Raw genomic sequence first — 18,371 nt, forward strand, 5'->3', positions numbered from 1 at the left:
CCAGAAACAGGAGCTCAAACCATGAGGGAGACGTATGTCTGTGAAGGTTCTCAGTCATCCAGGTCATTGCAGTCGAAGGAGCTTGGAAAGAAAAGCGTCTGGACTTCTTTAAGTTGCTTGAAGACGTTTCACCTCCATTCATCGGCGAGACCAAACAGCCACTTCACAAGCGCATGGCACAACATAGAAGAGCCACCTCCACGGGACAAGACTCAGCAGTCCATCTGCATCTAAAGGTCAAAGGTCACTCTTTCAAGGATGCCAATGTTCACATTTTGGACAGAGAGGACAGATGTTTTGAAAGAGGAGTGAAAGAAGCCATCTATGTCCACTGTGAGTGACCATCTTTGAACAGAGGCGGGGCTTACGACACCAACTCTCTGCCATCTATAATCCAGTTTTGAGATCCTTCCCAGACGCCTTAACGCCCACTCACATCCTGGGCCATCTGACCTCAGGAAATCACACGATAGGTTTCACAATGAGCTCCCCCAAAACCCTGGCTGATTGGGACCCACACCCGTTTTTATACCTTGGCTCATGTGATTAGAGGATCATCAGGGGGTCCTTTTGTCCCTCTGTGGGGGGAAACTCCCACTGGGTTTAAATCTGGGACTCTCCACCATTTGACTCTTAGAACAGAAGAAGCTTCTCGGCTGAGAGGTGAAACGTCTTCAAGCAACTTAAAGAAGTCCAGACGCTTTTCTTTCCAAGCTCCTTCGACCATGAAGGTGACAAAACTAAAGAATCAGGAAACTGGAGAGAGGTCTGAGAGCTCTGAGTCTGCCCAGAACGCTTATAAGAACAAGGTGCGCCATCACAGAGATGTTAACATTGTTTAAATATGCAGGGACTCGGCTGCTTATTATCACAATGACAAAGAGACTGTGCTTAGAGTGACCATCTTCAGTTTATGTTGAAAACTTCATTAAAAGTTCCCTAAAATCTTCAGCAGCCTCTCAGAAAACATGAGAGCCTTTATTTCCACTCAGCTCTTTGGGGGTCAGCACAGTCCCTGTTCCGTCCTCTTCTGGCTTCACTGGGGTGGCTGTGGCTCAGGTGGTAGAGCAGGTCACCTGCTAATCTGGAAGGTGGGTGGGTATCAGATGTCAGGTATCCTTGGATGAGATACTGACCTGAAGTCACTCAAATGAATGTGTGCGAATGTCAGATAGAAAGAGCACAGAAAAAAGTGCTTGTGTGAAGAATGAGGCAAGCTGTGTGAAGTGCTTTGAGTGCTCAGACTAGAAAAGCACCATATAAGAACCAGTCCATTTACTGTTCCAGTGAGAGCAGCCTTAAGCTCAAAGCTATTTTGAAAACCCACCACTCCTTTACAGCTGCCTGTGGACGCCAAAGGGTTAAAATATCCCCATTTATTGTCTAAATCCAGCCATCCAGTCAGATCATGGTAGCAGTAGGTTAAACAGCTATTCCAGAAACCAAGGTGTTGCCGGGTTAGATAATATATAATCTCTCCATCAGGTTATGGGTGCAGCTCAGTGCTGCCGGTGAAACAGAGAGATCTTTGGATCTGTGGAAAATATTAGTGTGTATCAGGAAGTCAGAACAGTCATTGCTGTAAATGATCCTGAGGTCCTGATTCATCTTCCAGTTGGTCGACATTTCTGTTTCCACGGGGCTGATGGTTGTGTGAGTCTTTGTGCAGCAGGGGCTAGCTCGTTTTATGTCTGATACACACATATCTAAAAATGATTTTTAAGATTAGATAACATAGATTAGTCCCACATGTGGGAAATGTGTTTGTTACAGCAGTGGACAGTGCAAAGTTGCATAGAAAAATTAGAAAAAAAACACTGGAATAATATATCTATGAGATACTGTACACAATAGAATAAAATAAAAATAAAATACTCTATACAATCGAATAAAATAGAATACAAATGCTATATACAACTGAGTATAATACAATGATGCCAAAAAGAGTATTGCACATAGTGTTATTGCACATGTGTGGATGTGTTTGATCAAGTCTTTGTTGTGGAGTCTGACAGCAGTGGGGAGGAAAGACCTGTGGGACCGAGAGATTTTCTTTTGTACATTAAGATTTTGTGTACTTTTTGATATTTTGGTGTTATTTTTTGTTTTGTATTTATTTATTCTTTGATAAATTTTGAATATTTTTGTTTCATATTTCATTTTTTTTGTTGAATTTGGAATCTTGTTAGTTATAGGGCTTTGGAGCGTGATGTCACGGGGGGTGGGCGTGGAAAGGATTTTGGCCCGATCCGCCATTTTGGGGGTCTAGCGCAAGTGAAAAGGGAGCGAAGTCACACACAACAGCCACGGTTCGTATTTGCTGTGTGGTCGGCTGCAATGTTCGATCACACGACCGGCAAGAGAATAAGGTTGAAAATGGTTTATCTTTTCATTCTTTCCCAACCTGGAAGCAACATGAGCAGCTCGTGTATCGATGTTACCAAACGAAGGCGTCCAGCCTGGAGAGCAGCTGTGAGACGAGCTCCAGTTCTCTTCCATCTCCAAATATCTGTTGGTGCTCCAGACATTTTCATTCCGGTAAGTTCTAAATATGTTCATATCACTCTTTATAGCCTATTAGTTTTATTTTCGATGCGCTCTGAGCTCATAGCAAATTAGAACAAACATCCTACTGAGTGATTTTGCAGAACTACCTTCTATCTATAGAGTTGCTAATTATTTGGCATTATTGCAGCAAACCAGCCGATGAAATGGATGAAACATCGTGACTGGGTTCCAGCGCTACACGAGGGACCTGCTGCAAACATACCACCATGCCAATCAGATTACTTCTTCCATGTGAGGGTGAAGAGGGGACCCTCCTGGATAAGATGGTGAAGGTTTGCTGCGTTTGGTGAACAGTGTGATAATAAAACCAGAGAAGAATGAAACCTGCTCCTGTTACATATTCTTTAGTCTTGTGCTGTTAAAATCGCTGTATTTTTTCAAAAGATACAGTAAATAATGTTAGTAGTGGGTGATGTCATGTAAACACTCATGATTTTGTGTAAACATTTTGTCATTTGTAAACTATAAATGACATCATCATTGCAACTGATGTGATGTTCTATAAAGTGGTTTTAATAAAAAAAAAAAGAGGCAAAAATTAGTTTCTTTATTCAACTTTTGAACAGTGGTACTCAGTCAGTATATATTCAGTAAATGTAAATTATTTACACGGCAGTGCACTACAGGCATAAATCTAGACCCCTAGATAAAACATTATGGGTCATTCCCACAACCCACAGCTTTACTGTGTTCCAGCAAAGTATCCAATAGCAGTGACGACTCCTCCACAGTAGCAGGTGGGATTTTTCTGTTTTGAGGACAGCTCCTTTTCCCCGTCACTACAGATGGTCTGTTTAGGTTTTGATCAAGAGCCTTTTTTTGGGCAGCTGAAGAGGAGAAGTCTATCTTATGGCCAACCTCTGACTGTATCTTGGTCACATTACCCAGCAAAACCCAGAATGCAGGTTCATCTGTAACAGTCCTTGTGCCACAGATCAACACTGTTGCTTCTACATTAAACAGAAGAGCAGCGACATGGCTGCAGGTCTCTGCGACTCCGGCCATACAGGTGCAGTGGGCGGCTTCAACCTTCCCTGTGATGCTCACGGTGACCCATCGCTGCAATGCTGGTTCATTCAGTCTTTGAGAGTGCAGGACCTGAAACACACACAGACAAAGTTCATTTAAAGACAAGAACTATGAGCCAAGGCCGACGTAAATGTGTTTTATCTACTTTATCATAAATGTAACAAAGTGTTTAGAAAGTTAGCACATACATGTCATTTTTCATTTCTTTATGTGTCCATCTATAGAACGCTGCATGTTATAGTGTAAATCTGCCTGCAGAAAATGAACCTAAAGTATGTACCGGTAATGCAAGGATGTCATCACTTTAGAGATGGAGAAAGCATAAAGTGACAATTATGAATCACTTAATATGATAAGGAGATTCTGCAGGTCATTGATCAATATATAAAATTAAAATAAATTGTATTTTTAGTTACACAAGATACAAACATGGAAGCAAGATGTTTAATTAGGATTATTTATAATAAATATGAATAAATCATTGCAATTTCTTTAACCATAAAGAATAACAATCCTTCAACCATAAAGAATAACAATCCTTCAGGACAGTGTCACATCAATGCACTGAACTCACTGTTATCCACCTAACAGCCTCCACATGTTCTCACTGTAATTTCCCCTCATGAATGAATTTATGCTGCACTAATGTGAATGTTTGCAGGGAAATCAAACGCATTTCACTCGCAGTACTCGAGCTGACTTACCTTTGCTTGAATGACGACTTGTAGGCGCTGACTCCACAGACAAGGTACGAAAATATGTCAGGCTACGTCAGTAGCGGTTGGTCTTCAGGGTTTCTACTCCACGGCCGTATTTCATACGGGTCCACATTTCCAATGCACGCTATTTTCTGCAAGTACCGCCGCTTCGCCTCTGGATGAAATCGGTCTCTATACAGTTCATTCTCTTTTGAGCTGCTTTTAAGCATCTTTCTTGTAGTCGTTGTTCCAACACAGTGTGTTTGGTTTGATTCGTAGACCCCGAAAATGGCGCTGCGCTCCCATAATGCATTGCGGCGTGACGTCAACTCCAAAGCCCTATTTTTAGTCCTCACTTGTCGACATGGCGGGGGAGGCACCAAGATGGCGGCTTGAACAGTCGTGTTTTTTTCAGGAGCTCCGAAAGACCGCAAAATTTACTAAGTAACTTTATTCTCTTTCCACTCGAACTATAACTATGGATGCCCAAAAGGTTATTAAGAATGCAAAGCTGCAATTTGTGCCGTCAAACCCCATTGTTAAGACGTCGTCGCATGCTAAAGTCAGTGACCATGGCTATGCTAGCACTGAAGCTGCCAACGTGGGCCTAAACAAGCGAGAACGGGGAACAGACTCGGCGCCGCCAACTCCTTCAAAACAACCGCCAGAGGAGAAAAGAACAAAATCTTCAGAGAAGGAAGATGATATCTCCAATAAAACTATTTTTGAAGCCATTATGGGACTTGACAAAAAATTTGAAGCACAACTGGAGGATATCAAGGAACAAAACAGACAAAGTGCAGCTATGGTTGCCAGCTTGGCTAAGGCTGTAGAGTTTAATGCTGCAGAGATAGTTGATTGCAAATGCGAATGAACAGCTGCTTAAAGAAAATGAAGACTTGAAAAGAAGAGTGAGAGAACAAGAGCGCTACCGAATGAGGTGGTGCCTAAAACTGAAAGGGGTGAAGGAAGACAAAGACGAAAACATTAGAGTGAAGGTTTTGCAAACGCTTCAGAAGATTGCCCCTGACTTGAACTTAGAAGAGGCCGTTGATATTGTCCACCGCTTAGGGAAACGAGTTGATGGCAGAAACAGAAACATCATTATTCTATTCACACAGGCGAATTAAAGAAGAATTGTGGAGGCGCACCAAAGACTCTTCAACCTGCAAGCAAGAAGGCATCAGCTTCGCGGAGATGTTGCCGCAGGAGGACATACAAGATCGACAGCGCCTATGGCCTCTGGTGGAGGAAGCAAGACGTGCGGGTAAACGGGCCTACTGTCGTGGTCCACATGCCTTCATTGATGGACGCAAAGTTGAGGAAAGACAGGAGAACTAAAAATGACAAAAACTGAAATAGTGGAAACTTGTTCGCGGTCTGAGGAGCTCAGCATTTAGTACTTTTTTTTTCTTCTTTTTCTCAGGTGGTGAGTGATATTCTGTCTATAGTTCATGTTGAATGTTAACATTTGTTTTGGTTCTTTAAATGTTAGGGGTTTAAGAGAATCTGTTAAAAGAAAAGCCTTATTTTTGTACTGCAAAGGTAAAAAAATCAAACTGTATTTTTCTACAAGAGACTCATTCATCTGATAGTGATGTATCTTTTTGGTCAAACCAATGGGGCAGCAAAATCCTGTTTAGCCATGGCTCAACGAGGTCGGGGGGTGTAGCAATTTTATTCAATAACTTTCCCGGGGATCTTGTAATACAACGAACTGACTTGAATGGTCATTGGTTGATTGCTGTAATGAGAGTTGAAAGTTTGTTTTTCATTTTAGTCAACGTTTATGGATATAATAATGAAAGTCAGAATAAAATTATGTTAGAAGATATAACTTCAAATATTTTTGAACTTAAAGGTCGATACCCTACAGAATACATTTTAATGGGTGGTGATTGGAATATGACTCCTGATGAATGGACTGATAGATGGCCCTCAAGGACAGGTAGACCACAAAAAAATAACCTAATTATAGAATTTTTGATTAATAACAACTTGACAGATATTTGGAGAGTAAGAAATCCAGGAATTAAGAGCTTTTCCTGGTTTAAACCAAATGGAGCTTGTAAATCTAGAATAGACTATTGGCTAGGAAGTGACATCATTCTTAGCCACACTGTAAAAGTTGCAATGTCAAATGCACCTCTATCTGATCATTGCTTTATTGAACTGTGCTTAGAATCGGAAATTAGACAATCAAATAAAAGAACTTATTGGAAGTTCAATGCCAAACTTTTACAAAATGAAGACTACTGCAACATAGTCAAAAAAATTATAAAAGATATTATGGCTGATCATCTAATTGTAGGATATATCAATAAATGGGAATTCATTAAATTCAAAATTAGAGAATTTAGTATTCAATTCAGTAAAAACATAAGTCAAAAGCAAAGAGAATATGAATGTAAATTATTCCAAGAAATTACTTATTGCTGTAGTAAAGATGATCTAAATACCCAAGAAAGGAGTAAACTTATGGAGTTGCAAACTAAATTAGATCAGCTCTACCTAAATAAAGCAGAAGGAGCTTTTGTGCGTTCACGGGCCAAGTGGATTGAGGAGGGGGAAAGAAATTCCTCATATTTTTTTAATTTAGAAAAGAGCAGACAGAAAAGAAATTTTATATCTTCTCTGTTAATTGATGGCATTGAATGTGACAACCCTAAAATTTTGGAGAATGAAACTTATACATTCTATTCCAATTTATACTCCTCATAGTTCTCCCAAGCAGATTGTGATGTCTTTTTTGATCAAATAGATAATCTGATCCCTAAAATTGATGAATCATTTAAGGAATTATGTGAATCTGACTTCAGAATTGAAGAGTTAGATGCATCTGTTAAGAAAATGGCACTTAATAAATCCCCTGGTCCAGATGGGCTGACAGTTAATTTCTTCCAATTTTTTTGGGAAGACTTACGGGAAATTTTATTCAAAGCTATACTGGCCAGTATTGAAAAGGGAGAATTGATGTCTAGCATGAAACAAGGATTAATTACATTAATTCCTAAACCAAACAAAGATAAACGACAATTGGATAACTTAAGGCCCATAACTTTATTAAATACAGATTATAAAATTTTCTCTAGCTCAGTTGCAACAAGGCTCAAACAAGGGGTTTCAAGTATAATTAGTGAGACACAATCAGGGTTTTTGAAAGACAGGAACATTCATAATAATATCAGATTGGTTTTAGACTTACTGGACTACAATGATCTGATTAGTGATGACAGTTTTATTCTTTTCTTGGACTTTTATAAAGCTTTCGATTCAGTAGAACATCCTTTTATTTTAGAAACACTAACTCGATTTGGATTTGGGGATAAATTTAGGAAGATAATAGATATACTGTATAATGATATAAATAGCTCTGTGTCATTAGGCTATGGCACTGGTAAAAGATTTGGCGTCAAAAGAGGAATTAGGCAAGGGTGTGGAAGCTCTCCGTTGTTGTTCATAATGGTTGTGGAGATGCTCGCAATTCTAATTAAAAACAGCAGCGTTGCCGGAATTGAGATTATGGACAATTCTTTAATAATTAGTCAACTTGCGGATGACACTACTCTTTTCTTAAAAAATGAACATCAGATTCCCCTGGTAAAACAAATAATCACTACATTCTCAAAAGCTTCAGGCTTAAAGTTAAATTTAAATAAATGTGAATTATTGGCATTAAAGGAGTGTAATTCACAATTACTGTACGATATAAAGGTGAAGAGGGAGGTAAAATATTTGGGCATCACAATTTCAAAAGATCACAAAGTCTTAGAAAAAGTAAATATTTTAGATAATGTTGACAAATGTAAGACAATCCTAAATAAGTGGTTACAAAGAGACATCACAATTTTTGGAAGAATATTATTAACCAAAATGGATAGTTTATCTAGATTTATATATCCAGCTTACTCTTTATCAATATCGAATAAAGTTATTAAAACAATTAATAGCTTGAATTTTAATTTTATTTGGAGGAATAAGTGCCATTATATATCTAAAGATGATTTGGTTAAACCATACATTGAAGGCGGTGGAAACGCAATTGATTTTGACATAATGAATGGTGTTTTGAAACTTAAATGGTTAAAATCCTTCCTAAATAATCCACACTCCATTTGGTTTTTTATACCAAGTAAGGTCTTTAACACACTAGGGGGTATCGACTTTCTCCTAAAGTGTGACTTTGAAATTACTAAGCTACCTGCTAAACTCTCTGAATTCCATAAACAGGTCCTTCTTTATTGGAAAATGTTATTTAAACATAATTTCACTCCACATAATAGCCCAATTTGGAACAATAGATATATACTGATGAACAGAAAATCTATTTTTATTCAAGATTGGTTATCAAAAGGTGTTTGGGCAATTGCCCATTTTGTAGATGAGGAAGGACATGTTCTAGGACATCAAGATTTTTGCCAAAAGTTTAATATCCAATGTTCTAAAAGTAAATTTAATCGGGTTATAAAATCCATTCCATTGTCACTTAAAAACATAGTTGTAAATGATATAATATATTCTGACATCTCCCCCAAGTTAAGGCAATTATATATAGATGGTATTCGATTTTGTGATGTTAAATGCAACAATAAGTTTCTTAGATCTTCATTAAGGAGTCTTTATTCTCCAAATTTACTTAGACGTAATTACATATTAAAAGATTTCCAAAGGGAAGAAATTGAAAAAATAAGAACTGATTATATCACCTTCCCTATCCCTCCTAAAGGGAAAGAAGTCCAATTTAAAATCTTGAATAAAATTTACCCGACAAATAGACTCCTTGGTGCTAGATTCAAAATAGAAACGGGTAATTGTGTATTTTGTGAAACAGAAGAGGAGGATTTGGACCATCTATTCTTTTTGTGCAATTTTATACAAATATTTTGGTTGGATTTTCATACCTGGCTTTATTCCAGTGGGATTCAAATTACCCCATTTACCTTAAATATGATAATGTTTGGAGTGTTTTTGAAAGAAAAGAAAGCTAATTATGGTGTTAATGTGTTATTAATCTTGTGTAAGTATTTTATACATAAATGTCGCTTTTTTAAAGATTAAACCAACACTGGCTCACTGGAAAAACGACCTAAACCTGTTGGTTAAATCTTTGACTTTAGTTAAAAAGAAAAAGGCTGCTTTTTTTGTTTCCTTTGTAGAAGATTTTGATTTAGTGAGTTAATAATCTGTTAATTTATGTGACCCCATCTTTATATTTTATTTTCACTATATGTGAAAGTTGCTAATATGTAAGAAATGTTTATTCTCTGAATCTGTAATATATGGTGCATTTTGTTTGTATGTTTATATTACTAATAAAAGAAAAACAAAACAAAACAAAAAAAACTTGTCGACATGGCTGCCAACGTCACTGTGACACGCGCAGTGAAGCACGCTCTCCTGCGCAGGAGCCCCGCCCATATACGTCAGGACTCGCCCTGTACGCATGTGCAGCCGATACTCTACGGTTCCCCAGACTCTGGTGACAACAACCGCCCTCCGTTAGCTCACGGACTGTCCGCCTGTCAGGGGCCCGGGGCCGGACGCGCCGTCTGAGAGAGTCCGGGGGACATAGTGTGGGCAGCGGACGCTAAGCGAAAGCCACGACGCCGGAGAGTCGGTGTGCCTTTGGTCCGCACCGCCCGCCCGGTAACAACGCGCCCGCTGCCCGGCAGCTGCTGGCCGGTCGGTCCGTTTACCGAGCCGCCGCTAACGCTAGCAGGCGGGCTAACGCCGCGGCAGATCAGCGTCCCGGTGGCCATTCGTCATGCTCTGCACCCGGTGAGCGGAGCCGCGGGCAGCTGCTAGCCAGGTGCTAACGGCTAGCTCTCCGAGGATGGTCGCAGTGAGGGCGGCTGCTCTGGAGGATCGGCCCGGATGTTCTGAGCTTCACGGCTTCACCCGCCCTGCTGGACCCGGACTGCCGCTCACCGAACCGGGCGTGTGAGTCCGGCTGCTCAGATCCGCGGGAGCGGCAGCCATGCAGGCGGCGCAGCCGCAGTACGACTTCTTCAGCGAAGAGAACGGTCCGAAATGGAGAGGCCTGCTGGTGCCCTCACTGGAAAAGGTAAACACACACACGAACCCGAACAGAGACACACAGACAGACCTTCAGGTGTGTGCAGGTGAGCTGTGTGTGTCCTGACGGTGCTCTGAGCAGGTGTTTGTCTCACCCGAGTCCACCCTCGGGTTGTGGTGCATCGTGGTTACTGAGCATCACGGTGGTCGGCAGGTAAAACTCCACAGAACGATGACAAGAGCTTCATCAGAGCCTTGTGTTGAGGCTGATCCATAAATACCTGGATCATTGTGTCCTCACCTGTTTAGAGGATCACCATCGTCAAACATCAGTCGGACCTCACACTGAAGGTGTTAGTAGTGAGGATGATGATGGTGGTTCCACAGAGGAGGGGCCTGAAAACCGAAGGCTCTTCCTCCCATTATACTTTTAAATTATTACTTTTAAAGGATTTTGAATTCTGGATTTAACAGGAAGCCAAAACAGGAGAAATCTGCTCCCTCTTTCTAGTCCCTGTCAGGACTCTTGCTGCAGCATTTTGGATTAGCTGAAGGCTTTCAGGGAGTTTTTAGGACTTCCTGATAATAATGAATTACAGTCGTCCAGCCTGGAAGTAATAAATGCATGAACTAGTTTTTCAGCGTCACTCTGAGACAGGATATTTCTAACTTTAGAGATGTTGCACAAATGGAAGAACGCAGTCTTACATATTTGTTTAATATGTGCGTTGAAGGACATGTCCTGGTCAAAAATGACTCCAAGGTTCCTCACAGCTCCATCCTCATCTGCATAGCAGTGTAAATGTATGCTATGTCTTCTAATGATGCTGCCTAAGGGAAGCATGTATAATGTAAACAGAATTGGTCCTAGCACTGAACCCTGTGGAACTCCATAATTAACCTCAGTGTGTGAAGCGGACTCTCCATTTACATGCACAAACTGGAGTCTATTAGATAGATATGATACAAACCACTGCAGCACAGTACCTGTAATACCTACAGCCTGGTTGGAGATTGGCCTGTAGTTAGCAAAGAGCTGTGTGAACAGATGACTTTTACTCAGAAAGATCAATTGGAGAAAAAGAGTCTAAATGAACATCAATGGTACTAAGAGTAGCTGTAGATAATATTACATCTGTGGGATGATTATTGGTAATTTTTTCTCTAAAGATTAAAATGTTATTTGTGAAAAAGTTCATGAAGTCACTACTAGTTAACGTTAAAGGGATGGTTGGCTCAACAGAGCTCCTCTGAGTTTGTTATCCCTGATATGAGGTAACTTCAACTCTGAGTCACTTACCATGGTAACAGACTGTGAACCTAACCTGATAACTGGCAGGTGTTATTCAATAAACGCTGAGTTTCCCTCCTGCTGCACCTGAACCAGCTGACTGACCCTCTCATTTGTTTCCTCGTTCATAGTTGCTGCCAACGCGCACAGAGGAGCAAAATCTGCTGCAGCAGTTTGTTTTTACAAAAACTGAAGTCCCAGATTAATGTTAGTTTGTTGGTTACTTAACGTGAAGCTTTTGCAGTCATTAAGTTGCCAGTATAACAGGACAGAGGCAGCGATGATGTCACAGAGGCAGCGATGTCATCAGTCAGATGTCTGTGGACACTGATGCTGTCAGTCTGTCAGTTTCCTTGCAAACATTTCACACTGATTGATCATCAATCGTCTGTCTCATTGCTCCAGTCGCTCTGATGGATAAACGTGCCTCACAGTTGGATCTTGGAGATGACGTGAAAATCTGAGTGAAGCTGACGCTGAAGTGACTTTAAGACTCTAACACAGAACTAAATGTGTTTAAAATCAAGTTTTAAGTGCAGCAGACAGCTAGGGCTGGGCCATATTATACCGTTCACGTAGAGCTGGGCGATAGAACGATAACGATATGTATCGCGATATAACTTTTACTCGATAGAGAAATTAAGCTATCGCGATAGACCTCGCCGCTCTTGTCCTCTAAAAAAAAAAAAAAAAAAAAAAAAAAGGTCAGCCGATCCAAATTAAGTAGCGCAGAGCCGAACCAATCACAGCCGCAGCGTCACGTCGCGTGACTTGCTACGTACAGCACAAGTGCCAAGCCGCACGTGTGTTTGTTTGGGAAGCAGCCAGCGCGTAATGGAGGAAATGAGTGTGCCGACTAGAAAAATCAACCGAGCGTGACCGAAGAGAAAACAGATGATGGTTGCAATGCCGGAGAGATTGTCGAACGGAAGAGCCATAGAAGTTCCGTAGTGTGAAGGTATTTCGGCTATTTCAAGTCTGACAAAAAACAGAGTAGCGTGCACTGTAAATGTGCCGAAAGCAAGTCTGGAAATACAATAAACTGGTGCATGCGTCACACTGTGCGCCACGTTATTGTTTCGGTGAAATGAATTTCTACAATACTGTTAATTCTACTCTCTGCAGTGTTTAAATGCTTACATATACACACAGTTACTGTCCGTCCACACATACGACTCGGTTCTGCTTCTATGCCCCAGCTTTGTTTACTTTTTCCCACCGAGGCTTCTTCTGATTGGCCAACATTTCTGCACGGTTAGGAATCTAGCGCCACCTGCTGCTTTGGCATGTTCATAGCAGTGTTTTCCTTCATTTCTGCCTTTATGTGTGGACGGGATTATTTTTAAAATGAAAACGGAAAATCTCCGTTTTCAAAAATACCCGTGTACGTGTGGACGTAGCCTCAGTCTCTGACTGGAAGCGCTAATTCGTCATTCGGCTTTTGTCAGACTAAAGTAACTGTTAAAACTGTTTGAAAAGCTCAGCTATACAACAAGGAGAGATTGAGAATTTCCTTTTAGTTCTCAGTTTATTTGATATTGACAAAAGTTAGTCAGTTTTGTCTGTTCTTCTGTAAAACAAACTAAGATTTATTTTTAGAATTAATATTTTGTTTCTAAGTGGAATTGACAGTTTAGTCTGTTTCATTTGTTCTATTTTGAAACTTAAACGCTTTAGCGGCTGCCTTTTGTGTAGTTTGCAATATTTGCCTTTATTTATCTGAAAAAGTCTCATGTTCCTTAAGTACATCTACCCTGTTGAACTTATTATGGGAAATAAATATTTAAATAAAAACAAGCTGCTGATTATTTCACATTTTACTTGTGAGCAACGGCACATTTAAATCTTACAAATATAGTTATTTGGCTTATATCGTGATAGATATCGTTATCGCCTGAAATGAAAAAAACATATCGTGATATGAAAAAATCTCATATCGCCCAGCTCTACGTTCACGGTAACACCGGTGTAATGTTGGGCAACGATAAGAAAATGAAATATGGCGATAGAATATGGGTAAAACGCGCATGCGCAGTGCCTTTGTTTTCATGCGCACATGGCGGCGACGGAGAACGAGAAGGGCGAAAGCGGATCGTTGAATGAAACGGATGAACCAGAACTGGTTTGTAAAATGCTGCAGCTTCACTGGTGTGGAACTGGTTTAGCTTTCGTCCGTCAGATACACAACAAAGCACTATTTTTGGTAGCGCATGCTAGCGGGCCGTCGTTATTACCGTGTTTTTTGGAAAATACGGCGCACTTAAAATCAACCCTTTGAGTTTCTGAAAAGCAACAGAGCCCCTTATAATCCCGTGCACCTTATGTATGAACTCTGGTTGTGTTTACTGACCTAGAAACGATTTTATGTGCACGGCGCTCAGAAATCTGTCAAATGTTTCAGTGCGACTTTGCTGAGCTACGAAGCCGCACCGCTTGATGGATTGTCGGAGCATTACGGCTATCATAGGCGGAGCCTCGCGGAGTGATACGTACTGTGCTTCAACATAATGTTACCATATTGTGTGTGTATAACCTCTTAAGTTTTGTGGATATTATACATCAGGGGCGATTCTAGGATCAGAGCTTTGGGGGTGCTGAGCACCCAGAGAGCTGCCCATCCAGGCAAGGTAAACTGTACTCGTCACGATGAGACTTCTTCCCCGTCTTTATTAAATCATAAGATTCTTAAATTCATCAGGTCTCTCTGTGCCTGGGTCCTCGTCTCAAAACATGACATCACTGTTTTGTACATTTTAACACAATTTAATCCCACATGTGTGAAAGAAAAGCAAAACACTTTTTTGAAAAGTGTTTTGCTTTTCATCAAATCTGATCAAGGTTATTTAAATGCTGCTAAAGAAGAATGGATTGGAATAAAAATACATATCCTAACCTGAATTACTGGGAGAATAATGAATGATGCTCACAGTGAGTAAGAAGTAAACTGAGAGCATTTTTTGGACAGAGATTCTCTTTTAAAGTGTGTGTATAATATAATAAAAATATATATAAAAAAAAATACACTCCAAAAATAGAGTCCTTGAAATGTACGAAATATTATTACAAAATTAGAAAACTGAGACACCTTGGCCTCTGGTACAATGTATGGAAAGATCTTTACTGCAGATACTAACATGGCTCTGCAGATTTTTTCTTTTCTTTTATCCTATGTCGCCTCAGCTTGAGGTTGGCAAATCTATCACATTTTGGTGGTCAAGTCTCTCAAGCATCTCTTTCTCAACTGACATCACAGCCAGGTGCTGGAGTCGGCTTTGACCCATGGTCCTTCTCAGCCAGGTATGGAGCTGACTCAAGACACTAAAAGACCTCTCACAGCTACAGCTGCTAACTGGGTTTGTTAGGGCAACCTGAATAGCAGTTTTCAGTGTGGGGAAGATCTGATTATCCAGAAGATTGTACAATGCTAACATATCTGGGATGGCACCAGCCTCACTCTCGAGCTTCAAAAAGGTTTTGGCAACCGTGACTTCCTCTGACTGAAGCTCAGTATGGTAACGCAGTGCCAGGGCTGACAACCCAGTTTGTTTAGCAGACTCTGTACAGCAGCTTTAATACAGGGAGACACAACTTCCAGACTGTGAGTAAAATCAGGTTTTTTCTCTTTGTCAGTTTAACAGTTTCTGCCTGTCACTGCTGTCTGTTTGCTTACCTGGTTCTTCCTGACCTCGTACTTTCTCCTCACGTTCCCTCTTTGGACTGACAATCATACACAAATAGATTCAATTAGATAAAAAATTACATTAATATGAAAAAAACTACTATTAAGATCACCAATAAAAAAAAGTCCTCTCTTAGTGTCCTTTCAACCAAAAGGCAAATAACCAAACCACGTGTACATCTGATAAAGGACATAAACATTGAAACACTGATCCAACATGATTCTTGATTGACTCGGTGTCTCTGTACACACACACACACACACACACACACACACACACACACACACACACCCCCCCCCACCAGGAGTTATAAGGTTAATGGGCATCCAGCCAGTTAGCTAGTTAGTACTTTGGGTTCAATATCGGCACATATGACAAAATAAGCAGTTTCTCTCATTACATTTCAAACAGGACAGTGGTAACATATACTATTATATATTGTACATATATTTATTAGTTTCAGATGTAGCCATTCTTGTATTTTGCTTGTTTACATTATTGTATTTTGCACAACTCTGTTGCTTGTGAAGCTCGCACACAAGAATTTCACTCACATGTGCTGTACCAATGTACTTGCACATGTGATGTGACAATAAAAGTGATTTGATTTAACAAGAGCAGGCTACGGATAATTTAAAGTTTTAGGTTTTAACCCTTGGATGCACAACCTACCAGTACCTACACTCTTCCACGAGTGGGGTCACAAATGATCCCAAATAAAATCAATACATTTTGCTATAAACTTGGTTGTTATTCTTCAAAATCTTTAAAACGAAGAGTTGTAATATTTTCATATTTGAGGTATTCCTCATAAAACATGATTGTGACATGAGGCCCTTTGCATTTTTATTTATTTTTTCATTAATTTTAAGAAATTGGAGTTTTTGTATCTTTTGTATCACTTTTTTATGCTTGCTCTGCATATACTGCAGAAGTTGTTCATCCACTGTAACACAGTCACTGAGGATGAATTTCTGCCTGCAGTTGACCAGGAACAGGCCCCATACGTAGCAGAAAGCTGCCATGTGGTTTGTTTTCAGTCGGTAGGCTCTGGTCCTCTTGTTCTCAAAGTGCAAGACGGGCGAATATCTTCAAATCTTTGAATTGACATAGTGGCCTTGTACAATGGGTTATGCAGAGGACTCCCAAAAAACACACCGACTGGTACATCCCAGTTCGTCTCATTTCCTGCAAGAACGGTCAATCAAATGAAGGCCAGGAGCTTAAGTTTGATTACATTTTTCCACTCTTTCCCCTGTCTGTGGCGACTCTTCGTGCCTCCATGTTTGTGCATGTCAGCACCTCTTCTATTATATTATCAGACATGAACATCTTCCATGCATCTATTGGGGAGACAGTACTAGACCTAGATAGTCTGGGTCCTCTATATCTGAGATGTCAGATTCTGAGTCAATGCCTCTGACGGGCTCTTCATCCCATCCGTCCTGGATCATTTGTAGAGCCACAGGGATCCTAGCTGGCCTCATAGCAGCCGTGTTACTTTAAATAATAAACCCCCCCCCCCCCCCCCCCCCAGAAAGGACAATGTTTGAAATGCACAGGAAACTATAAACAGGGCTGCACATAAATGGTTCGCAGGTGCGCATTCGCTGTCAAAATAAAAGACACGCACCAGATAAGAAGTTGAGACGCTCGTTTGCGTACATAAGATAATCTGGAGGAGGACAGACATTTTATCAGAACTCTTAAAGATGTCGAAGAAGCAAGCTCCATAAGCAATTACTTTTGTGTTCCTCCACCCCCAAAAAAGCGCAATTTCTGGGAATACTTTTATTTTGACAGCGAACGCACACCTGCAGACCACTTATGTGCAGCCCTGACTGTAAATCATATATGTTACTGTGTAAAAATTAATTCCTGATCGATCAGAAGTGGAAGTGGGTCAGTCAGAGTTGCTAAGAATGAACGTTTCATAGAAGATTCCACAGGAACTGCTTGGAGTCATTTCTGACCCCACTTGTGGAAGAGTGGGGTAGTGATACAAAAACTGCATTTTTAATTAATGAAAAAATAAATAAAAATGCAAATGGCCTGATGTTACAAACATATTTTATGAGGAATACCTGGAATATGAATATATTACAACTTTTCATTTTAAAGATTTTGAAGAAATGTGGCTGATTTTACAACAGAGCAGGACGGATTGTAGGGCAGCAAACATCGTCAGGAAACACGTTTCCAACACTGCAGGTTACCTGGTGTAATGTTTTTCAGGTAAACAGAAACATGTTCTGACTCCTACCAACTATATAAAGAGTAACTGAAGGTTAAATGCAGCTAATATGTCCTGTTTTAAGGCAGGCGCTTCCACCTCCGCTCCGCTGCGTCTCAGCCACCATCGCTCTGGCAGCACAAGAGCCAGAGCAGGGGAGAGCTGGAACAAACCACTTTGGGAGGGGGGGGGGGTTATCTATACTTTTGTTGTTAAAATGTTCCATCTCAAGTACGTACTGTATGTTTTTATATTTTTAGTAGTGTGTCACACAAACAGCAAATATTGTCAAAAAAGGAAGAAATCTTTGGGGGTGCTGTGATTCATTTTCAAAAATGGGCTAAAATCGCCCCTGTTATACATGGTTAAGCTGAGGATGTGTCGGCCAGTTTCCACTGGAAATGCCTTTTGGTTAAACCGTCAGCGAGGAATTTGCACTGTTAAATTTTTATATAACTTTAATGCACATAAAAAAAAAAAAAAACAGCTGCTTGTTTAAGTGAAAATACATTGATGGGGTTTTTTTTGCACTAATACAGTTGTAAATGGCCTGTATTTGTATAGCGCTTTACACAACCAGTCATCCACCCATTCACACACACATTCACCAAAAATATTCATCACGATATACATTTGAAAATTTGCTGTGGCTACAATGTAGCTGCCATCACCAGTGTGTGGATGTGTGTGTGTAAAGCGCTTTGGGGTCCTTAGGGCCATTTACAACTGTATTAGTGCAAAAAACCCATCAATGTATTTTCACTTAAACAAGCAGCTGTTTTATGTGCATTAAAGTTATATAAAAATGTAACAGTGCAAATTCCTCGCTGACGGTTTAACCAAAAAGCATTTCAGTG

General features: G+C 40.3%; 1 protein-coding gene across 4 annotated transcripts in view; it reads left to right on the forward strand.

Moving 5' to 3' along the window:
• Positions 1–9,722: 9,722 nt before the first annotated feature.
• Positions 9,723–18,371, forward strand: part of sos1 (son of sevenless homolog 1 (Drosophila)) — a 44,256-nt gene continuing 35,607 nt past the window's right edge. For 3 of the 4 annotated variants that reach the window (XM_085460669.1, XM_085460671.1, XM_085460672.1), the window contains exon 1: positions 9,724–10,359. In XM_085460669.1, coding sequence (XP_085316795.1) covers positions 10,273–10,359 — 87 coding nt within the window. In that variant the 5' untranslated portion in view covers positions 9,724–10,272. Of the gene's footprint in view, positions 10,360–18,371 lie in introns of all 4 variants that reach the window. The other variant, XM_085460668.1, reaches the window with a different exon arrangement.

The sequence above is a fragment of the Copadichromis virginalis genome, linkage group LG6 (genome assembly GCF_057382275.1).
Source record: "Copadichromis virginalis isolate Kocher_CV1m ecotype Utaka linkage group LG6, C_Virginalis_male_GT1.1, whole genome shotgun sequence".
NCBI classification, from domain to species: Eukaryota; Metazoa; Chordata; class Actinopteri; order Cichliformes; family Cichlidae; genus Copadichromis; species Copadichromis virginalis.